General features: G+C 47.2%; 1 protein-coding gene across 3 annotated transcripts in view; it reads left to right on the top strand.

Moving 5' to 3' along the window:
- NFASC (neurofascin) overlaps positions 1 to 19228 on the top strand; it is a 295966-nt gene that overhangs the window by 216158 nt on the left and 60580 nt on the right. Inside the window, exons 1-6 of one of the 3 annotated variants that reach the window (XM_006834090.1) lie at positions 1231 to 1321; positions 7844 to 7861; positions 8641 to 8746; positions 10584 to 10780; positions 11191 to 11313; positions 14923 to 15093. In XM_006834090.1, the coding sequence (XP_006834153.1) occupies positions 1231 to 1321; positions 7844 to 7861; positions 8641 to 8746; positions 10584 to 10780; positions 11191 to 11313; positions 14923 to 15093 (706 nt within the window). Of the gene's footprint in view, positions 1 to 1140; positions 1322 to 7843; positions 7862 to 8640; positions 8747 to 10583; positions 10781 to 11190; positions 11314 to 14922; positions 15094 to 19228 lie in introns of those variants that run through there. The other 2 variants (XM_006834092.1, XM_006834091.1) reach the window with 2 other exon arrangements.

Here is a 19228-nt window from a genome sequence, read left to right as displayed (position 1 = left end):
GTAGTGAGGTTGGCCCAGGATCGGACATTGTTTCGTTCTGCTGTGCATGGAGTCGCTATGAGTCAGTTCTGACTCGATGGCACCTGACAACAACAACAACAATACGCTTATATAAACAACTTTGCACCAGGAATTGAAAGAGCCCATTTTCACTCCAGTCCTGCAGAAAATATCCTATGGGGTCTTAACTAAGTGATTTTCCTCCCCTGGGGATGAGAATGACACATGACCACATGCAGTCAATAATATAACCCATGATTCCCAGAGCTGCCAACTTTATCCTGTTCCCCCTCCCCTGGTATCTGAGGACATCAGCAAGATCTTGTCTCTATGCCCTAACTCTGATGCGTTTCTTCCTTGCTCGGTACATGGTATCTAGATGCTGTGCCAGTGTTAGTTTTTGGTGGCTGTCTTATATTGCTAGTGCTGCTGTAACACAATACCACAGTGGGTGCTTTAAAACAAAAAACAGAAGTCTGTTTTCTCACAGTCCTTATCAGGGTATTGGCTGTGTCAGTCGCTTCTTAAAGGCAGCCTCAGGTCACCCTTGGTTCTTGGCTGTTGTCACGTGACATCTGTTGTGACCAGCATGTACTTGTCTCTGTGTTTAATCTGCCTTTTTAATGACTCTGATGAGGTGGGATTTAGGACACACCTGACACTGATTAGTCTCATTCACATAACATTAGATTGCATTTTGGAAAGTGATTGTAATTACATTATGTTATATCCACAAGTATGGGAGTTAAGATTCCAACACATACTTCAATCCATAATGATAATTGTTCTTCTAAAGCAGTAGTTCTCATTTGAGAGTGGTTTTTCCCTGCAGGGGACAAAAGGCCGTGAAGAAGAGTACAATTGGCAATGTCTGGAGACATTTTTTATTGTCACAACTAAGGGAGGGGTGGCTCTACTGGCATTTAGTGAGTAGAAGGCAGGCATGCTGCCAAACATCCTACAGTGCCCAGGAGAGCCCACTCCACCCCCATAATAAAGAATTGTCAGTCCCAAATATCATGGAAAAACCCTGTTAAGGCCATCAGCCAAGAGGATCCTTGAGTCTTCCCAGACCCTATAAGATTGCTAGAGCAAAACACAAGTTCAAGAAAAATTGACTTCTTGTCTTTCTCTTCACAGCTGAGCTCTGTCCAGGAGGCCCAGTTAGAACAGCTGGAGGCGGCAAGACCCCAAGGGCTGGAGAATAGGGAGCCGGGTCCAGCCCTGAGAATGGCCAGGCAGCGGCTGCCACCCTGGGTCCATGCAGCCTTCCTCCTCTGGCTCCTCAGCCTTGGTGGGGCCATCGAGATTCCTATGGATCGTGAGTCCTGCTATGCCTTCTTTTCTCCTTTTTAATATTTACCAGTTTTTGGACAGAGAAGCTGGAGAGTAGGGGTGGTCAGGAGACAGGACCATTTGAAAAAGGCTGCAATCGACTCTGTGGTTCAGAGCTCATGTGTGGAAGTCTAAGGCTGTATGTCACAGGGCGCTCTCTCAGGTGGAGTTGAGTCATGGGCATCTGAACAGGACCAGGGATGGCAGAGGCTGGAGTTCCAAGTGCCCCTCACTTCCCACAGCCCTCTGTTTCCTTGACTGTCCCATAAGTGCAGCCTTTCTGGGGTTCTTATCTAATATCTGGCAGATCCAGAACTTGACACTTCTGATCTTCTTGGCTGGGATAATTAGGAGATGGATGGCCTGGGAAGGGAATTACCTTTACAAAAGGCTGTCCAAGTGAGGACATTGAAACAGAGCTTCATTGTAATGCCACTAAGGAGCCCTGGTGACAATGTGGGATAAGTATTGGGCTGCTAACCAGAAGGTCAGCGATTCAAACCCACCAGCCACTTTCCCATGGCAAAGTTAAAAAGTAGAATCCATGTCACTTTTTTTCCCATATTGGGGACATTATTTGACCATACCAATCAAAAGGTGCTGGTGGTTGTTAAGTCGGTTGTTAAGTTGGTTCTAACTCACAGTGACCCTGTATAGGGTTTCAAAGGCCTCATCTTTCTCCTGAGGAGCAACTAGAGGGCTGAAACTGCTGACCTGGTGGCTTACAGTTCAGTGCTTATCCTACAAAGCCACAATACTCTCCAATCAAAAGGTAGGGACTTCAGATGTTGAGCTAGCTGTCACATTTCCACTAACTGTAACTCTCGCTCCATTCCTGAATGGCCCATTGATTGACAGCCATGCTCCTTGGCTCTGCCTTCAGGTGAGGCCTCCTTGCCCACAGTTTTGACACTTCTGCCAGGATGTCTTAGCATTCCAGTGCTGTGATGTGGGCTTAGATGTAGCACACTATCGCTGACCTTGCTCCCTGCCTCAAGGAACAGAAGGAATCCTCTGTGTGACTGGACTCTCTCCAGCTAATGTCTGGGGAAAAGATGGAAGAATGATAAAGCCTTCAAGAAGAGTCCTCTCAGCGCTCTAAAACTGAGTCTTTGGTCCTGGAGTTACCATGGTTTTTGAGAAGAGTTGCCAGGCATCTTAGCCCTTCTCCCACCCCACTTTACCAACACCAGCTACCCCTGAGGAATTGGCACTTCCAGATGAGAAAAGGCCAATAGTAACTAACTAGTAACCCAGAAACTAGATGGGAAAATTCCCTGCTGTCCTTGTGATGTCCCCAAGTATGTGTATTTGTGCATGTGCACATACATAGACATGAAGAGGGGTGTGTGTGAAAGGAACTGTTCTGTTCCCATGGAGACCACTGCACTACTGGCTCAAGGAGACTTTATCATTAACAGTCCCAGGCAGACAATCTAATAAGGAGCCTGATAAGGCCACGTCCCTGAAGAGGAGAGGGGGTGCAGAGGAAATTGGGTTATCAAGAAAGTGGTGAAGGCTCATTTCTCTGCGGCAGATTCTGTTCACTCACCTGCCACTTTGATCCCTGGGGCCAGGGGTTCCAGCTAAGGAAACCTATAAATAGATGGCTTTGGCATCTGTGTTAAGAATCTAGATTTCTAAAGCAGGCAATCCAAGCCATCTGTCTCTCCAAAGTACCAGCTTTGGGCAGAGAGCTGAGGGTGCCCTCCCTACCACAACTTCGTCCATCTCAGTGCCCCAGAAGAGGGTCTGGGAAAGTCCCAATTCCCATGTTGTGCTTGTGGAAACTCAGAACCATTGCTTACTCAGAGTCTCTGGACCACTTGATATGCCTCTGACACTTGATATGCCCCACCCTGATCTCTGACATCTTTGCCTCCTCTTAGTCCTTGTTCTTCTTGGAATTCACTGGAATAATAACAGTAATCATCGTAGCCACTCCCAGTTGCCTGACAGAGAGCTAAGTACTTTACAGAGATATCCCATATGCTTCTCACAGCCAGTCCACAAAGTAGATCTTATCCTTAGCCTACAGGTTAGACAACTGAGGTGCCAGGAAGTAAAGCCAACTTCTCCAGCTCACCAGCTGGTAAGTGGCAGAGCCAGGATATGACCACAGCACCTCTCTGAATGAAGTGAAGAGGTGAGTCTGTCAGCATCACCATTCCAGCTGCTGGCTAGGTAACCCAGGCAGTGTCAAGGCAGGAAATGTCCCATCCATATTGCACCTCTCTGGTTGGTGCAGGCCCAGTGCCCATCATGGCGTCTCCAAAACGCATCTACAGAAGGTGAACACACAATTACAGGAAGGCAGGCCCTTCAGAGTGGCCCCAGGTGTCTCCCTTTTAATGGGCCCAGCACAAAAGATCCCCTCCATCCTCAATTTCACCCTGGGCTGAAGCTCAGTGGAGTGTGTTGGGGACACACATGTGGTATTCTGAGCTCTCCTGGTCTGTTTGTTGGAATGTGTTCAGGCAGCCCCAGGCCAGAGGCCGTCCTGCCAAGTGTGGCCTCTACTTGTTTGATTTATCCCTTTGGGGAGCATTCATGTGCCTGGAGGGCAAAGACATGGCTTCATCTCTGGTTCAGTCATGACTGGAGAGTTTGGGCTCTTTGGGGGCCCTGGAACAGAGCCCTGGGCTGCTGCACAATCCCTCATTGAGCTCCCTGTCTCCAGCTTTCACCTCTTTGCCAATGGAGTCACACGCACCCCACTTCCCTTCCTCTCCAATGCCAAGGAGAATAGCATGACCTTTGAAAAAAGCACAAGGTCGCCTCATCAACCAGAGGGAGTTTGCCAAAAAGGGAATTTGCTCCCCAAATCAAGAGGACTCAGCATTTTTATCCTAGGAGCCCACAGAGAAGGACACTGGAGTGGGAGCAACACAGTTTCTCCACCTTCATCCTCAAGAGACAGCACACACACACACACACACAGTCCCTCAAATCCATTTTCCAAGGGATGGGTACCAGAGGATATCATGATCAGAGACAGGGAAGAAAGGAGGTGCATGAGTAAATCGACCCTGCAGACTGGGCAGCAGCTGACCTTCCCACCTGGAAGTGGCCAGAACACATTCATTCTTTACTTGACATTGTCATAAAGCCAGTTCCATTGATGGAGAGAAGGGCACGTGGTGTGACATGGAGTTCATGGGACTGGATGGGAGCTTCTCCCTCCTTGTTCCTACATAGGCTGTTCCCACTGTCTTCTGGGCTGGTTCTGTCCTTGTAATAAATCATTTGGTAACACTGTAGTACCTGCAGATACCATTACCCCCTGAGACAAGTAGGTTCTCAAAAGGTCCCCGGGCACCCGTTCAGTGTGGGGTTGTGGTCAGCACCAGCAGCCAGCTCTAGCTGCCCTGAGAATCTTCACTCCCCCAGAGCCTCCCCTCCTACTCACCATTGTCCAGAATGTCAAGGAGAAAACTGTGTTGAGGTACCACTTGACTAACATGCCTCTCTGGCCAAGGATAGGTTTATAGAAAGAACTGTGGACCAGGAATTGAGAGAGCTCATTTTCACTCCAGTTCTGCAGAAATTTTCCTATGGGGTCTTAACTTCGTCCCCTGGACTTCAGTGCCCCTGGAACAATGTCTTCAGAGACTTTCAGTGGAAACCAGCTTGAAGACTATGTGCGCCAAGTTAATCCTTCCCAGTCAGATGAGGCCAAAGCCCTCAACTGTTTATGAGGACCCAAGAGATTCCAACTGTTGCTTGAAATGAAGACACTAGGGGCCTGGGCTAGTGATCAAAAGGGGTGGGTTTAGGCATCAGCCATGCTTCTCCTGAGAATGGCCCTTCTTCCCCGCCCCACCTCCTATGCCCATCCCCAGACTGGCTTTCCGTCTTCCCAGTATTACCCTTTTTGGGCAGGACAGTTGTAGACCGATGAAGATGCTATAGTGGGGACCCCCACAGAGCATGTGTTCAAAAGTTAAGAGTTTTTGCTTTGCCTTTCTTATTGTTAACTATACCAGACAGCCTTAGACAAACGGTAGTGCAAACACCATTTCTCTTCAGTGCCCCACTTAAAAGCAGCATTTTAATCCTTTCCATTCATCTCCCTCCCAAGACTGTAATTTGCTGGCATTGTGACGGGCAGGACACTCATGCCCCACCCCACATCACCTCCCTTCTCTGATGTCCCTCTTGCCTGTCTTCTGTGGCTCTCCCTGCATCTCGGTTTCTGTCCTAACTCTGGCTCACCTAGCTGTCCTGGAGGCTTCAAGATGTACCCTAAGGCCAGCAGTTTCCCGCTCTCCCCAGAAACAGCTCACTCTGAAAAAGTCAGCCCGCTGACACTAGCCCATCAGCTGACGCACCATGCTACTTCCTAGTATAATCAGAAGGAAACGACAGCAAGTGTCTTTCTTCCCAGACACTTCTGGGTGAACTTGAACCTCCAACCTTTTGGTTAGCATAGCAGCCAGATGTGTTAACTGTATCACTGAGGGACTCCAACGTACGATGAAAGCAAACTCACTGCTGCCAAGCCAATCTCACAGTGACCTTGTAGGGCACAGTAAGAGTACTTCAGAGGTTTCCCAAGGCTGCTATGGGTGGAGCACTTGCCTTGTGGTTAGCAGCCCAGGTCTTAAAGCACACATGCCACCAGGGCTGCTTAACCTATTGTGTTGATAGGGAACATTGAGTTGGTTCTGACCCAAGGAGCAGCTGGTGGGTTTGAATTGCTGATCTTGTGGTTAGCAGTATAGTGTTTATCCTATAGCGCTGCACCAGGACCCTTAACATACCATTGTTGTTGTTTAGTGACATCAAGTCGGTTCTGACTTACAATAATCTGTGTAGAGTTTCCGAGGCTATAAATCTTTACATTAGCAAAAAGCCACATCTTTCTCCCACAGAATAGCTGGTGGTCTGTAACCACAACCTTGTGGTTCGTAGTCCAGTGCTGATCCTAAAGCGCCACAGCGCTCCCAACATTTATCATTGTTGTTAAGTGCGGTCGAATCAGTTCTGACCCTGAATAGGGTTTCTGAGGAGCAGCTGGTGGGTTTGAACTTCTGACTTTGTGGCTAGCAGTCTAGTGCTTATCCTACAGCGCCACACCAAGATTCCAACATATCGTTGTTGTTGTTGTTAAGTGCCATTGAGTTGCTTCTAACTCATAGTGACCCTGTATAGTGCTTCTGAGAAGAGCTTGAACCACCGACCTTGTGGTTCAAAAAGTCTTTGCAGTCCAGCACTTTAACCCACTGCTCCACACTAGGACCATTAGTACCTTACTAGTCAAAGGGTGGAATCCTGGTGTGGTACTGTGGGTTAATGTGCTGAACTGCAAAGTCAGTCTGAACCGCAGGATGGTGGTTCAAGCTCACCAGTCGCTCCTAGGAAACCCTAGGCAAGGTCACTATGGGTCAGAACTGATTTGACAGCACTTAACAACAGGAGTTGAAAGGGTAGGCCAAAGGCCACCAGCATCAACACCCCCTGGTTGCTTGTCAGAAATGCAGATCTCAAACCCCACCCCCAGACCTACTGTATCAGAAGGTAATTCAATGTGTGTTGAAGTTTTAAGAGGCACTGGCCTAATCTATAAGGACCTCTGGTGGCACTATAGGGTAAGCACTGGACTGTTAGTAGCAAGGTCAAAAGTTCAAAACCACCAGCTGCCCTGCAGAAGAAAGATGAGACAGTTTGCTTCCATAAAGATTTGCAACCTTGGAAACCTGATACAGGGTCACTATGAGTCAGAATTGACTCAGTGGTAATGGGTTTGGGGTTGACCTAAACCATTCACACACCTGCTCAGGACTAGGGAGTATTTGTGTCACGTGCTTCTTTAGCCCCTTTGTAGTAAGCACAGAAAGGAGCCATTGGCTCTGCTTCACCTCTAGAGTCTTGTTCAGGAGTGGGATTTCTATAGTGTGATGAGCAGAGCAACAAAATGTATCTGTCCCTGGAATTCTCCAAGGGATGGGAAAGGAGGAGACAGTGGAGAAACATTTTCCTGGGTGAAAAAGGTTTAATGGGAGAGAACCAAGGCCTTTAGACCTTGCTGGGCCCTTGGGACTTCTAAAACATTGGAGCTTTGCTGGGTAGCATGGTTCAGACCACGGTTCCCACCCAGCACCTCAGTCCTACCGTCAACCTCAAGCTCCTACTACAGGCCAGGGAGCCCACTTTCCTCAAAATAGAACACAGGCAGCATCTTCAGAGCCCAGCCCTCTGAAGTAGGATTTGACAATTGGACTTCTGGTGAAATCTTCATTTGGTGACTGCATGATTTCAGTCTCCTGAGGGGAGGTATCACCTTTTCTATGAAGTCCTCGCTGGGTCTCTTTCATCTCCCAACCCTCCTCTGCTCTTCCACTGAGCCCTCCATCATCGGGGATGAGAAAGTTCACAGACTGTGCCCTCCCCAAACCCACATCCCCGTCTCCTGTGTGCTGGGGCCTGCGGGTCACTTGGGTGATTCTGTGTTCAATAACCCATGTTCTTCTTGTCTCCTCTAATGCTAACCCATCGGAACTAACAGCAAGCATTCAGAATGAGCGTAAGTGCCCACCTCACCTCTCTGCACGTGTGCCCCTGGAAGGTGGGAGGGCAGGAGGGAGGGGTGGGGAGAAGGCCAGATGAGGAGACACCTGAACCTAGTGATCTCTCCACCCTGCCTGCTGTACTGCATTCTGGGGCTTCTTGACACCAGGGCCCGGTAGTCAGCTTCCTTACCACAGGGGAAGTAAAGAGGTTCACACAGAGCTTCCCACTGGTGGGGAAGATGGTGGCACAGGTGGATTAAGAAGACTGCCTTTCAATTGAAACTGAAGTGTGTCATGTTTGTTACTCCCCTTCCATCCTCTGGTGGCTGAAGGACCATGGTGTAAAACATTTGAGCTCCCAGAATGAGGGATCTGGCTCTTTGACATGTAGGCAAGTAAATCCCTGATGTCTAAAGCCTCTGTCACAACTTCACAATCTGTTGAGACTCCAGGACTCAGAACCATCATGGCCCCTAAGTTTTGGAAATATAGCTCGGTTTTTGTTCCTATATTAATTCAACAACTTTTATCAAGAACTGTTGTGCACTAGGCATCATGATACAAGAATGGATAAAACAAAAGCCTGGCCCCAAATATCTCAGAGGATACTATGGGTTCTTCTTCAAGACTTCTTCAGAGCTTAGCTTTGGATACCCTTCCCCCTTTATGTGGCCCCATTTAGGGAGCTGGGTCTCTAGAATGAGGCACTGAGCTCTTGGTCTTAGCAGTGCCCAAGCCAGGAACCTGGGCAGCTCCCCACAGCTCTGACCACCTCCTATGTGCACTATTGCAGTGTCCCAACCCCCCACCATCACCAAGCAGTCAGTGAAGGACCACATCGTGGACCCCCGGGATAACATCTTGATCGAGTGTGAAGCAAAGGGGAATCCTGCTCCCAGGTAAGCACCCTGGGGGGAAATCAAAGCTGGTGGAGGGAATGAGGCCTTACGTCACCCTACTTACCTCTGGGCCTGAGGGATACTTAAGGCAAATCAGGCAGCTAAGAAATAAGATTCATCCATTAAAAATAAATCCATTGGAGATCTACTCAGTGGAAGGTACAATTTACATAGCAAAGAGGTTTCATTGCTTGGGTGTGTGAAAGGCTACAAAATGTCAGTGGCTTTTCTAGGTTCACTGGAAAAAGCCAGATCTTGATTTCCTGTTTTCTGACTTTCAGTCTTTCCACAGCTCATTTCCTTAATCCTATCTCCATGTGTACTTTTCTAGGAAGTTCTTCTTCTTAGCTAACTTGAGTCTTCCATTCTTACTTCTCCTCTGCTTATTCTGTGCTCATCAGGATCAAAAGAGATTTTAGCAAACCTGAGCTGAAAGCCTGCTTGCTGCAGCCTCCATGTCAGATGTTACTTGCATTGTCCCATTCAACTGTTCCATGGGGGAATACAGATGTCTTCTGAGAAGATGAATCAGAGGCAGAGATTTGAAGCACCCTCCCTCACGGTCACACAGCTTGAAAGGGCAGAGCCAGGCTGTAAGCCAGGTCTTGACCCCCAAGTCTAAACATAAACATTGGTGGTAAGCTGGTACTAAGCCACAATCTGCTTTACTCAGAGCAGCATCACAGACTGGTCCTTGGAGGAGCATCATTTCAGACTCACACCCAATCCCGACAGGACCCCTCTAGAGTATGTCTGTACACAGGAGAAGTAAGGCAGGGTGGAACTTTCTTCTTGTCCTTGAGTTTGCATGACACAGTCTGTCCCAGAGCTGTGAGCCCCTGGAGAAGTAGGAACCTCTTCACACAAGTAGATGAAGCAGGTCACCCCAAATTGTTGGTCAAGACCATTAGAGTTGTGTCTTCAGATTGATTCCTTTGCAGGAAACTGAGCCTCTGCTGCTTCTGTTTTTCCTGCTTTGGGGCCTGTGTCGTGAACAGCTAAGAGCACGAGGTTGTAAGAGACACCCAACCCCACCACCCACCCAGGAGCAAGAAGGAGCTATCTGCTCCAGGGCTCAGCTTTATGAAGGCTGCTGCTTCTACAAGGCTCCCCCTCCTGGTTTACATGGTCTGGCCACTGCTTTATAATCTGTGCTCATTGAGCAGGGGTGCATGGAGCATCAAGACCATTCAAGTTTGGCTTTAGAGTAGATTCTAAAATTAAGGAAGCCAGAGAAGCAGAGCTAGCTCCCTAATGGGTTTGGATTGGGAGAAATACCAGCCTTTTTTTTTTTTTGCATTCCTAGTTATTTTTGTTGAGTTGGTTCTGACCCATAGCGACCCTGAACAGCATTTCCAAGGCTGTGAATCTTTACAGGAGCAGAAAGCCTCATCTTTCTCCCGCAGAGCAGCTGGTAATTTTGAACTGCTAACCTTGCGGTTTGCAGCCTGATTCGTAACCACTACGCTAGTAGGAGATTGGAAAAATCCTGGGGTAGAAGGAGTAGCTAATTCTAGATTTTAATACATCAAAATCACTGCCTACTCCCCCAAAGAACAGTGGTTGTTTGAGTATATACCATTTGTAACCATCATTTTCACCCTCACCTGGGAGGAAAGGTAAATGTCTCTGGAGATCCATCCAAGTGTGGCCTGGGAATCTGCATTTTATCAGCTCCCCAAATGATCCTGATGCTCCCTGAATGCTGGAACCCAGCGATGTGGTGGTGTGATTGTGAGTTTGAGAGTGGAAAGTTCATCACAAGGCACTGAATTTGAGACTAGAGACCTGAGAGCCTGGGTCCACATAGTTACTCCCCATCCCGCATTGTCCACAGCTTCCACTGGACACGCAACAGCAGGTTCTTCAACATTGCCAAGGACCCCCGAGTGTCGATGAGGAGGCGGTCTGGGACCCTGGTGATTGACTTCCGCAGCGGTGGACGACCAGAGGAATATGAGGGGGAATACCAGTGCTTTGCTCGTAACAAATTCGGCACGGCCCTGTCCAATAGGATCCGCCTGCAGGTGTCCAGTGAGTAGCAAGGGGGCAGGGCCAAAATGCCCTGTTCTTGGGTAGATGTGGGCCGGAGGGAGCAGGGAGATGGGATAGAGGATCATTCCAGAAGGGCTGCCCCTGCCCTTGGCCTATAGTTGCCTTGATGCCCTGACTGTCCTGCTTGTCCATCAGCACGATTCCCTGGAAAGGACATTTCCAAACCAGAAGTCTTTAACAACATCACCAGTCACCCCTCCAGGCATAGAGGGGAATCTTTGAAAGACATGCGTCCATTTAGACATAAGACATCTGTTTAGGCCCCCTGAACCTGTCCCTCTCTCCTGCTCTCCTATCCTTCTCCCTTCCCTCCACCTTTAACCCTGCTCCTTGCCCTCTGGTTCTAGCCATCACCCTCACTTCACTCTTCTGTGATTATTTCTCCCCAGAATCTCCCCTCTGGCCCAAGGAAAACCTAGACCCTGTTGTGGTTCAAGAAGGTGCCCCCTTGACGCTCCAGTGCAACCCCCCACCAGGACTTCCATCACCAGTCATCTTCTGGATGAGCAGCTGTACGTCTTGAGGGCCTGGATGATGCATTTTATTTGTATTTAGTCTTAGGGAAAAGGATGTGGGTGTGTTAAATGGGGAGGACAACCTTATCTTGTCAGATGCACATGAAGGTGGTTTCACGGGGGAGGGCACTAGCTCTGCTTGGAGGCTGCCTGGCTTCCTCCCATAGCCAAGCTGCTAATAGCTGTATGGTCTTGGGCAAGTTGCTTAACATCTCTAGGCCTCAATTTCCTCTTCTGAAAAAGAGAGAGAGAAACTAATTATACTTTTTAAGAAGATTGAGTCCCTGGAGAGTGTGCATGGTTGAAATTGTTGGCTGCCAACCAAAAGGTTGAAAGTTCTAGGTCACCCAAAGGAACCTTGAAAGAAAGACTTGGCAATCTAAGAAACTCAGCCCTTGAGAATACTATAGAGCGCAGTTCTACTCGGACACTCATGGGATTGCCATGAGTCAGAATCGATTCAATGGCAATCGGTTTGTTTGGGGCTTAAGAAGATTATTAGAGGAAGAAACAAGTTACTCAGTCTAAAGTATTTAGAACAATGCCAGTAATGTTTGTGCTCAGTAATATTTGTGATGATGAAAAAGAAGAGAAAAGAAATGAGGAGGAAGAAGATAAACTGTGTTTTCAGTAGGCCAGCTTCTTCTTTAGATACTTGGTCAGCACGGGTTTCCTCTGATGTGCTCTCCTTGTAGGATGGAAAGGTGACTGGGAGGATAAAACATTAATCAAGGAGTGATGAGGGGCAGGGGGTTTGGAGCAAGGACACAGAGAGAGTACCATCTTTCTAGGAGCTTATCCCGACTCAGTGTTGGACTAAGGGGCTCACTAACCCCTCTAGACCTCAGTTCCTTCCCATGGTTTCAATTTTTTAAAGAATGAAGTATTATGAAAATAATTGAAGGATTACTATCTATCTATCTTCCTGGCTTTCCTCCCTCCCTGCCTTCCTGCTTCCTTTTCTCCCTCCTTCCATTCTGTCCTTCTTCATCTATCCAGGTGTCTACCCACCCCTCTACCCACATGTCTGTCTACTGCCCATTCTTCAGTCTCTATCCCTGCATTCTTACCAGTCTGCTTCAGAGGAGGCTGCCTTGCCAGTGAGGCAGCTCCACGGTGGCCTTCTGGGCTGAGGATGACCTTGTGTGCAGTCATTGCCACTCTGTTCCCTCATCGTGGTGCTGTGTATACATGGGAGCTTCAAAAATTCATGGGAATATGCAATGAAAAGATCATAGAAATTTTCCACAAACTTTTTGAAGCCCCATTTGTGATTCTCTTCTCTCTCATTACTATCTCCCATTGATCACCAAGTTGTGTCCATGCTACCTCCTAAGTAGATTGCATCACCTTCCTCCTCTTTTCCATCCTGCCTGACATCCCCGCAAACCCAGGCCACCTCCAACTTTTCCCTGGGTTAGCATCCATAACTTGCACTTCTGGTCTTTCTAAAAACATGGAACAGATCATTTCATCCATATACCTAACAGCCTTCATAGCTCCCTTCCCACCTTGGAAAAGCCCAGACTCCTTAGCCTACCCAGTTTCCTCCATGCTCTGGTCCTCTCTGATTCTCCAGTCCTTTTCTCCTGGATAGACCCTACACTCTTGTCCTATAGCATAGACTGCTCCTGCTGCTTGGAAACCTTTTAGCACCTTGGTCTTGTCTGCCTGGTAAGAGTCATGAATGAACTAGGTGCTCCTTTATAGTAGTTAACCTCCTTCTTACTTGGTACCTTACACTGCATTGCAATTAGGACTTCCTTTGCCATCTCTTCTACACAGCTGCAGGCTCTTTGAAGACTGCATGGCCCTTTTTGTTGATATCATGTTGTTGTTGTTATGTGCCGTGGAGTCGGTTCCCACTCATAGTGAACCTGTACAGGGTTTCTGAGGCTGTAAATCTTTACGGGAGCAGAAAGCCTCCTCTTTCTCCCGCGGAACAGCTGGTAGTTTCAAACTGCTGACCTTGCAGCCCACAACCCGATTCATAACCACTACGCTACCAGAGCTCCTTTGTTCATATCATAGGCCCGTGGTAAATCTTTGATAAATGATTTGCAAAATTGAACTGTCCAGCATTAGAATCATTGGCATCATTAACCTTGTGCTTTAAGCAATAGTGACTTAAGCACACACAAAGTGGAGGCTAGAAAGAAGGTAGCCAGGAGTAGTCAGCCTTGTAAGTCTATTTTTACAAGCCTGGCAGCCTGGAAACCTTGGCTTCTGAATTTTATCAGATGCAGATGCTTGAAAAACATATACATAATACAGTCTGCGTTCTGAGCTATCTATGATGTCATTAATTCTAAGATGTGTATTTTTTCTCATTTTAACATCTCTGAAATTGGAAAGCATCTTAGAATTGATAATGTGCATCACTGATTAGTATACAACTTATAATTGGCAGCTGTTTTTATCCCCTTCTTGGAATTAAAAAGACTAACAACCCAAAAGTGCATCTGACAAATGATGCTGTCTTCAATGTTGATAATATGCAGCAAGGTCAAGTTCAATTGTATTTAATTCGGCCAACAATTGAGTGCTTACTATATGTCAGGTCCTAAGATGAGTGCTGGGTCATAAAGATGAAAGAGTCATGTTCCCTTCCTGTGCTAGAGTTCCTTCTGTTAGTTTGAGAGTTTGAACTCTTGATTTAGGTATTGGGTTCCCTCCCTCTGTCCTTGGGGTCTGATTGTGTCATGTGCAGAAAACAGAAAAGTGAGGTGGTAGAGCCTGAGTAAGATGTACGAATCTGTCTCCTACTCTTCCCTTGCTGCCAGTTCACCCCAGGACACATTAAAGTCTCTGTTTCTTGAGCTTTAAAAGGGGAATAAACCTGTAAGGTACAAATAGTAATGAGCTTAGATGCTAACTTAAAGGTTGGTAATTTCAGTTTGCCCAAAGGCACCTTGGAAGAAAGACTTGGTGATCTACTTCAAAAAACAAGCAGTTATTACAAACCCTTTGGAGAAGCTCCAGGGACAGTGTGCTTGTGCTGATGAGGAAACAATTCAGAAAAGGATATTGACGAGGGTGGCACATTTTGAAGAGTATAACATGTCGCTGAATGTATCCATGTAGAAATTATTGGACTGATGTATGTTTTGCTGTGTGATGATTTAGTAAAAAGTTTTATTGCATCTGCAAGAGGTTGTCAAAGCCCATAGGATCCTACAATGTTAGGACCTTTACGAAGTTGTACGTACCCACACTTTTCATTCAATTAATAAGAGGAAGACAACTGTTAGTTTACATTGATAAATTTGTACTATGGATATAAATACTGTGATAATTAGAATAAAAAATATTAGTAAAGTAATAGTTGTTGTTATGAGATTAATTACTTTTATTTGGAGTTGTACCAATCACCAAAAAATGTTAAGAAAGAAAACTTTATGGATCATAATTCAGTTCTGAAACAAGGTTACCATGAGTTGGAATCCATAAATGACAACTAGTATGTATCAGAATGGAGAGGTTTGGACAAAATATTGTCAAGCTCTTGTCCCCTACCTGAGCCCCTCTGTGAGGGCTTGATCACCTGGGTGGTCATGATGATGGTTATTACTCCTAATCTCTTTCTGGACCTCTGCTTCCCTACAGCCATGGAACCCATCACCCAGGACAAGCGTGTCTCCCAGGGTCATAACGGAGACCTGTACTTCTCTAACGTGATGCTGCCAGACATGCAGACGGACTACAGCTGCAATGCTCGCTTCCACTTTACCCACACCATCCAGCAGAAGAACCCCTTCACCCTCAAGGTCCTCACCAGTAAGTGCAGGTCTCTACCTGGGGCTGAGGGCCAGGGACTGGGGAGGCAGCCTGCGGAGCCCAAGCCTCCTGGGGTACCTGAGTCTGGGGCAAGACTTGCCCATGACATTGATCTAGATATCCTGCCAACTCATTGTGCTGAGCCAGTTTCACTTCATTTAGACAACATATCCTGACTCTACAGCCTTCGGTTACTTGGCCTGACTTGATCAAGTTGAGTGAAACTTGAGCCTGTGGTCCTCAAACTATGGTGAGAATCAGAATCAGCTAGGGAACTTGGCAAACAACCTACAGTTCTCGGCCTCTGTGCTTCTTGCCGGCTCTCTGGATGATTCCAATACACACTGAGTCTGAGAACCACTGCTTTCAGTGGTCACCTGCTGTCCAGCCCACTCATGCACTCAGCTTGACGATTTCTTTCATTCTTAGTCATTTCTTAATCATCTTTATTTCAAAAAGAAAACCATAACATGCAACATCCAAATTACTGAGTACACCAGAATTAATTTTGTTTAACTGTAACATGTATACATGGAACCATACGAAACCACTATTTCTGTAAATTGCAGAGTTTTGTGTCCTTAATATCCTGATTCTGTTGGGCTGGTAGACAAGGAATCTGCATTTCCTGACTCATTGTCTTGGTGGTGGGCTCCTCAGAGGAGAGAGAAGCTCGTCAGTCCAGAAATATACTTCTTGCTGTACCATTGCAAGATTGCAAGCTGTCTGTGTTGACGCATGCTATGGATTTGTGACTTTTCCCATAAAAGAGCCCCCCAAAGAGACCTTAATTTGTCTGGCTTATGCTGTGGATGCTGTTTTCAATACTGTGGACAGAGGAGGCTGTAAGGGTGTCTGGGCAAAGAGTACCACATGGGTGGTGTCAGCTCTTACATGTCAGAGTCAAGAGGAAGACTCCTGGCTTCTTGGGCCAAGGAAGCATTGGTTGGCAACGCCTTCCTCCTGTGTAGGGTGTGTGAAGGGGAGCTTGGGTACACTGCCTTCTTCTTCAGGATTGGTGGGAGTCCTGACCACTAGTGCTGTCTTCTTTCCCCATCACTCCCTCCCTCCCTGATGACCTCGGTGCTGAGAGTCCACACTGTGGTGTAGGAATGGAACCTCTTTTCCATTCTTTCTTCATATTCTTCCCTTTGTCCTTGAATTCCATCTTCTCTGTTTTCCCCTCCCTCCTTTCTACTTTCTTCTTTCCCCTCTCTCTCTCTGTTCCTCTTTATTTGAACCCCATTTCCCCCCTCTTCTGTTACCCTCCACAGTCTCCTGCACATACAGTTTTAGGTGGTGTTGAACTGCCCATGAGTTGATAACCACCAGGATGGTCAGAGCCCAAGAACATGACATGATTGCTTCATTCTGCTTTCTTCCTTCTCCAGGGCCAGAGACCCCTGGAGAAGAGTATTGGACTGTCTAAAGTAGCAATTCAGTGCATGTCTGGGGGAACCCCTGCCAGCTGGCAGAGATGGGGAGGACAGCACGGTCTTCCCAGGACAGCAGAGTGGCGTCAGTAGCCAGGACATGGTTGGCAGCATTGAGACAATGGGAGGAGCAGGAATAGCAAGAACAAGATTCCCACTGAGTTGGTCCCAGGCAACCTGGACTTTTTTCTCCTTCTGAGGGCAATGCTTGAAGTCAGCCTGCCGCTTCCAGACCTGAGTCAGGTGGACCGTCTGTGGTGTTGTGCATTTGCCCTAGACTAACACTGTCACATAAGGTCAAGTGGAGGCAGGGAGATGGAGATGTTGAAGTGTCTTCCTCAGTGGAATTAAACAGTTAAGCATCTAAACAACACTTAGAAGTAGGGCTTTCTCATTACCAAGGAGCTAAGGGATGTTTGTTTCTGCTTCATCACTGGAACCCCTATACCATGGAAAACTATTTCCTCCAAATTAAGAGAAACCCCCTTGGTGGCTAGAACAGAACCCCATGAGCTTCCTGGAGTTCCCCCAGGGACAACTTTGGCTGGGAGCAAGTTCAGCCATCTGAGCCAACCCCAGATTGGGCACAATTGCCCAAAATAGCACAGTTGTGTTCTCTCTGCTTTCCTGTCTGGAAGGGACACAAGTTTTTTGTTTTGTACCTTCAGAACAAGGTCTGGTGGTAGAACAGCCAAGTTGGGGCAGCTCCAACGACCCTGTTCTAACTAGATTGTTGCTGTCATTGTTTCTCCATTTGGGAAGACATAAAACTCATCACACCCAATTTACGATCACCTACATTAAAAAAGGGGATGGGGGAAAGATACATAATACAAAATACTGGACCATGTAAAATCACGTAAAAAAATATTTTTTGTTTTGGAATGCAGCCAGAGAGCAACAGCGGAGTTGAGCTAACAAAGATGTCCCTGTCTCATGTTGCCTGTCTGGTGCTTCGGCTGCATTGGGGCGGCTGTGGTGAGGGAGAGGGCTCTTCGCAGAGCAGATAAGTGCTAACCCTGCTCCCTTCATGCGTCCAGTGTCTAAGTGACATGCTTAGCTGAGTCACAAAGTCCCCATGAATTTCCTGTGCGTGCTCTAGAATCCACACGCTGCAATGTCGAGTGTAAGTGTGGGTCATTTCTCTCAAAAGGACTATTTCACCTAGTGGCATGGGAACATGACACAGGGACCTTTCATGTGTGCACACAGGAGAAGAGGAACATTGCCTCTGAGCCCAGCTGCACCCCTGTGTTGTTGTCATTGAGTCCATTTGGGGGAGCAGTTGGTGGGTTGGAACTGCCGACCTTACTTATCCTACATGTAGCACCTCGCCAGGACTCCACAGCCCCTTTGCCACCCTCCTTTTCATTCGTTTTACAGATTACTTTCCACCTTTAGCTTTAGATATAATCCAGCTGAAAGGGAGCAATGGTTAAACACTTGGCTAGTAACTGAAAGGTTCTCAGTTCAAACCCAGCAGTTCCATCTGCTCCTGTTAAGATTACAGCCAAGAAAACCCTATGCGGCAATTTTACTCTATCACATGGGGACGCTATAAATTGAGAACCCGACTTGTCCAAACTGACTTTGCAAACAACCTAGGCCTTGGACAACACATTATCCCTCAGGGATAATTCGGAATAATGGAAATCTCTCCAGTGGGTGTTAAGCAGATTTGAGATGCAGTGCAGTGCCAGTCCCAGGAAAGAGCTTGCACACCTCCTGATGATTAGTTGTAACAGGATTTGATCTGTCTTCAAATATGCAGATTTCCTGACACAGTTCCTGTCTCCCCTCAAGCAGTTAGGCTGTGCTCTGGGCTTCTGGGGGGAGGGTACAGAGGAAGGGGCTGCTGGCTTGGCTTCTGGTCAGCTGTACTGCTGTCTACCCCCTGGGGGGACTGTCAGAACTTGAACCTAGTGGCCAAAAAGGGGTGGTGGTAAAAGAGTTAAAAAGGACTCGGGCCTGATTATGCTCCCTCTTCCAAATTGTCTCTCTCACTGAAGGTCAAATGCCTGAAGGCCTTAGTTACCCCACATTGGCACCAAAGCCACTGATCTTTCTCCTTACGGTATTTCTTCACCCTAAGTCATTCTAGAGACCCCTGAATTCCCAGTATAATCAGCAGGACTTTGCCAGGTCAAACATGGAGCTCACGGCTCACATTCTCTCTGCCATGCCAAACTGACAGTCCCCAAACTGGACCACTCACAGTCTCCTCATTGGGAGCCCATTTTACCAACAGAGACATCTAAGAGAGCATGGTGGGCCCGCCTGGTCACACTACGGGTGGGATTGTTTTCTGGTCAGTGCATGGTTGCTGGGTACTGCTAAGGACCCTTGGCTTGTTGCCACTCCCTTAGCTGATGAAATGTCTCCCTTGGACTTTCTCCTCCTCTCATTACCTCCCTCCCCTGCCATTTTGCTTCTGTTCAGATGAGACCCTACACTTCTCCCCAGGCCCCACTAACACTCCTTTTTCTCTAGCTACCCAAAGAGCTTGCTGATCCAGAATCCCAGCAACTGAGGCCTTTGCTGGAAGGAGTTGTTCCAAAGACTTTTACAGGACACCATTAATCCTTGTCTTATTTGTTTGAAGATTTAGTGGGACAAAGCAATTACAGTTCAAGGCTAATTATTATTATTATTATTTTAAAGATCTATTTTATTATTGCCTTCTTTTGCAGGATTTAACCTTT

The sequence above is a fragment of the Chrysochloris asiatica genome, unplaced genomic scaffold (genome assembly GCF_000296735.1).
Source record: "Chrysochloris asiatica unplaced genomic scaffold, ChrAsi1.0 scaffold00009, whole genome shotgun sequence".
In the NCBI taxonomy this organism is placed as follows: Eukaryota; Metazoa; Chordata; class Mammalia; order Afrosoricida; family Chrysochloridae; genus Chrysochloris; species Chrysochloris asiatica.
This window is presented reverse-complemented; position numbering and strand designations above follow the sequence as displayed.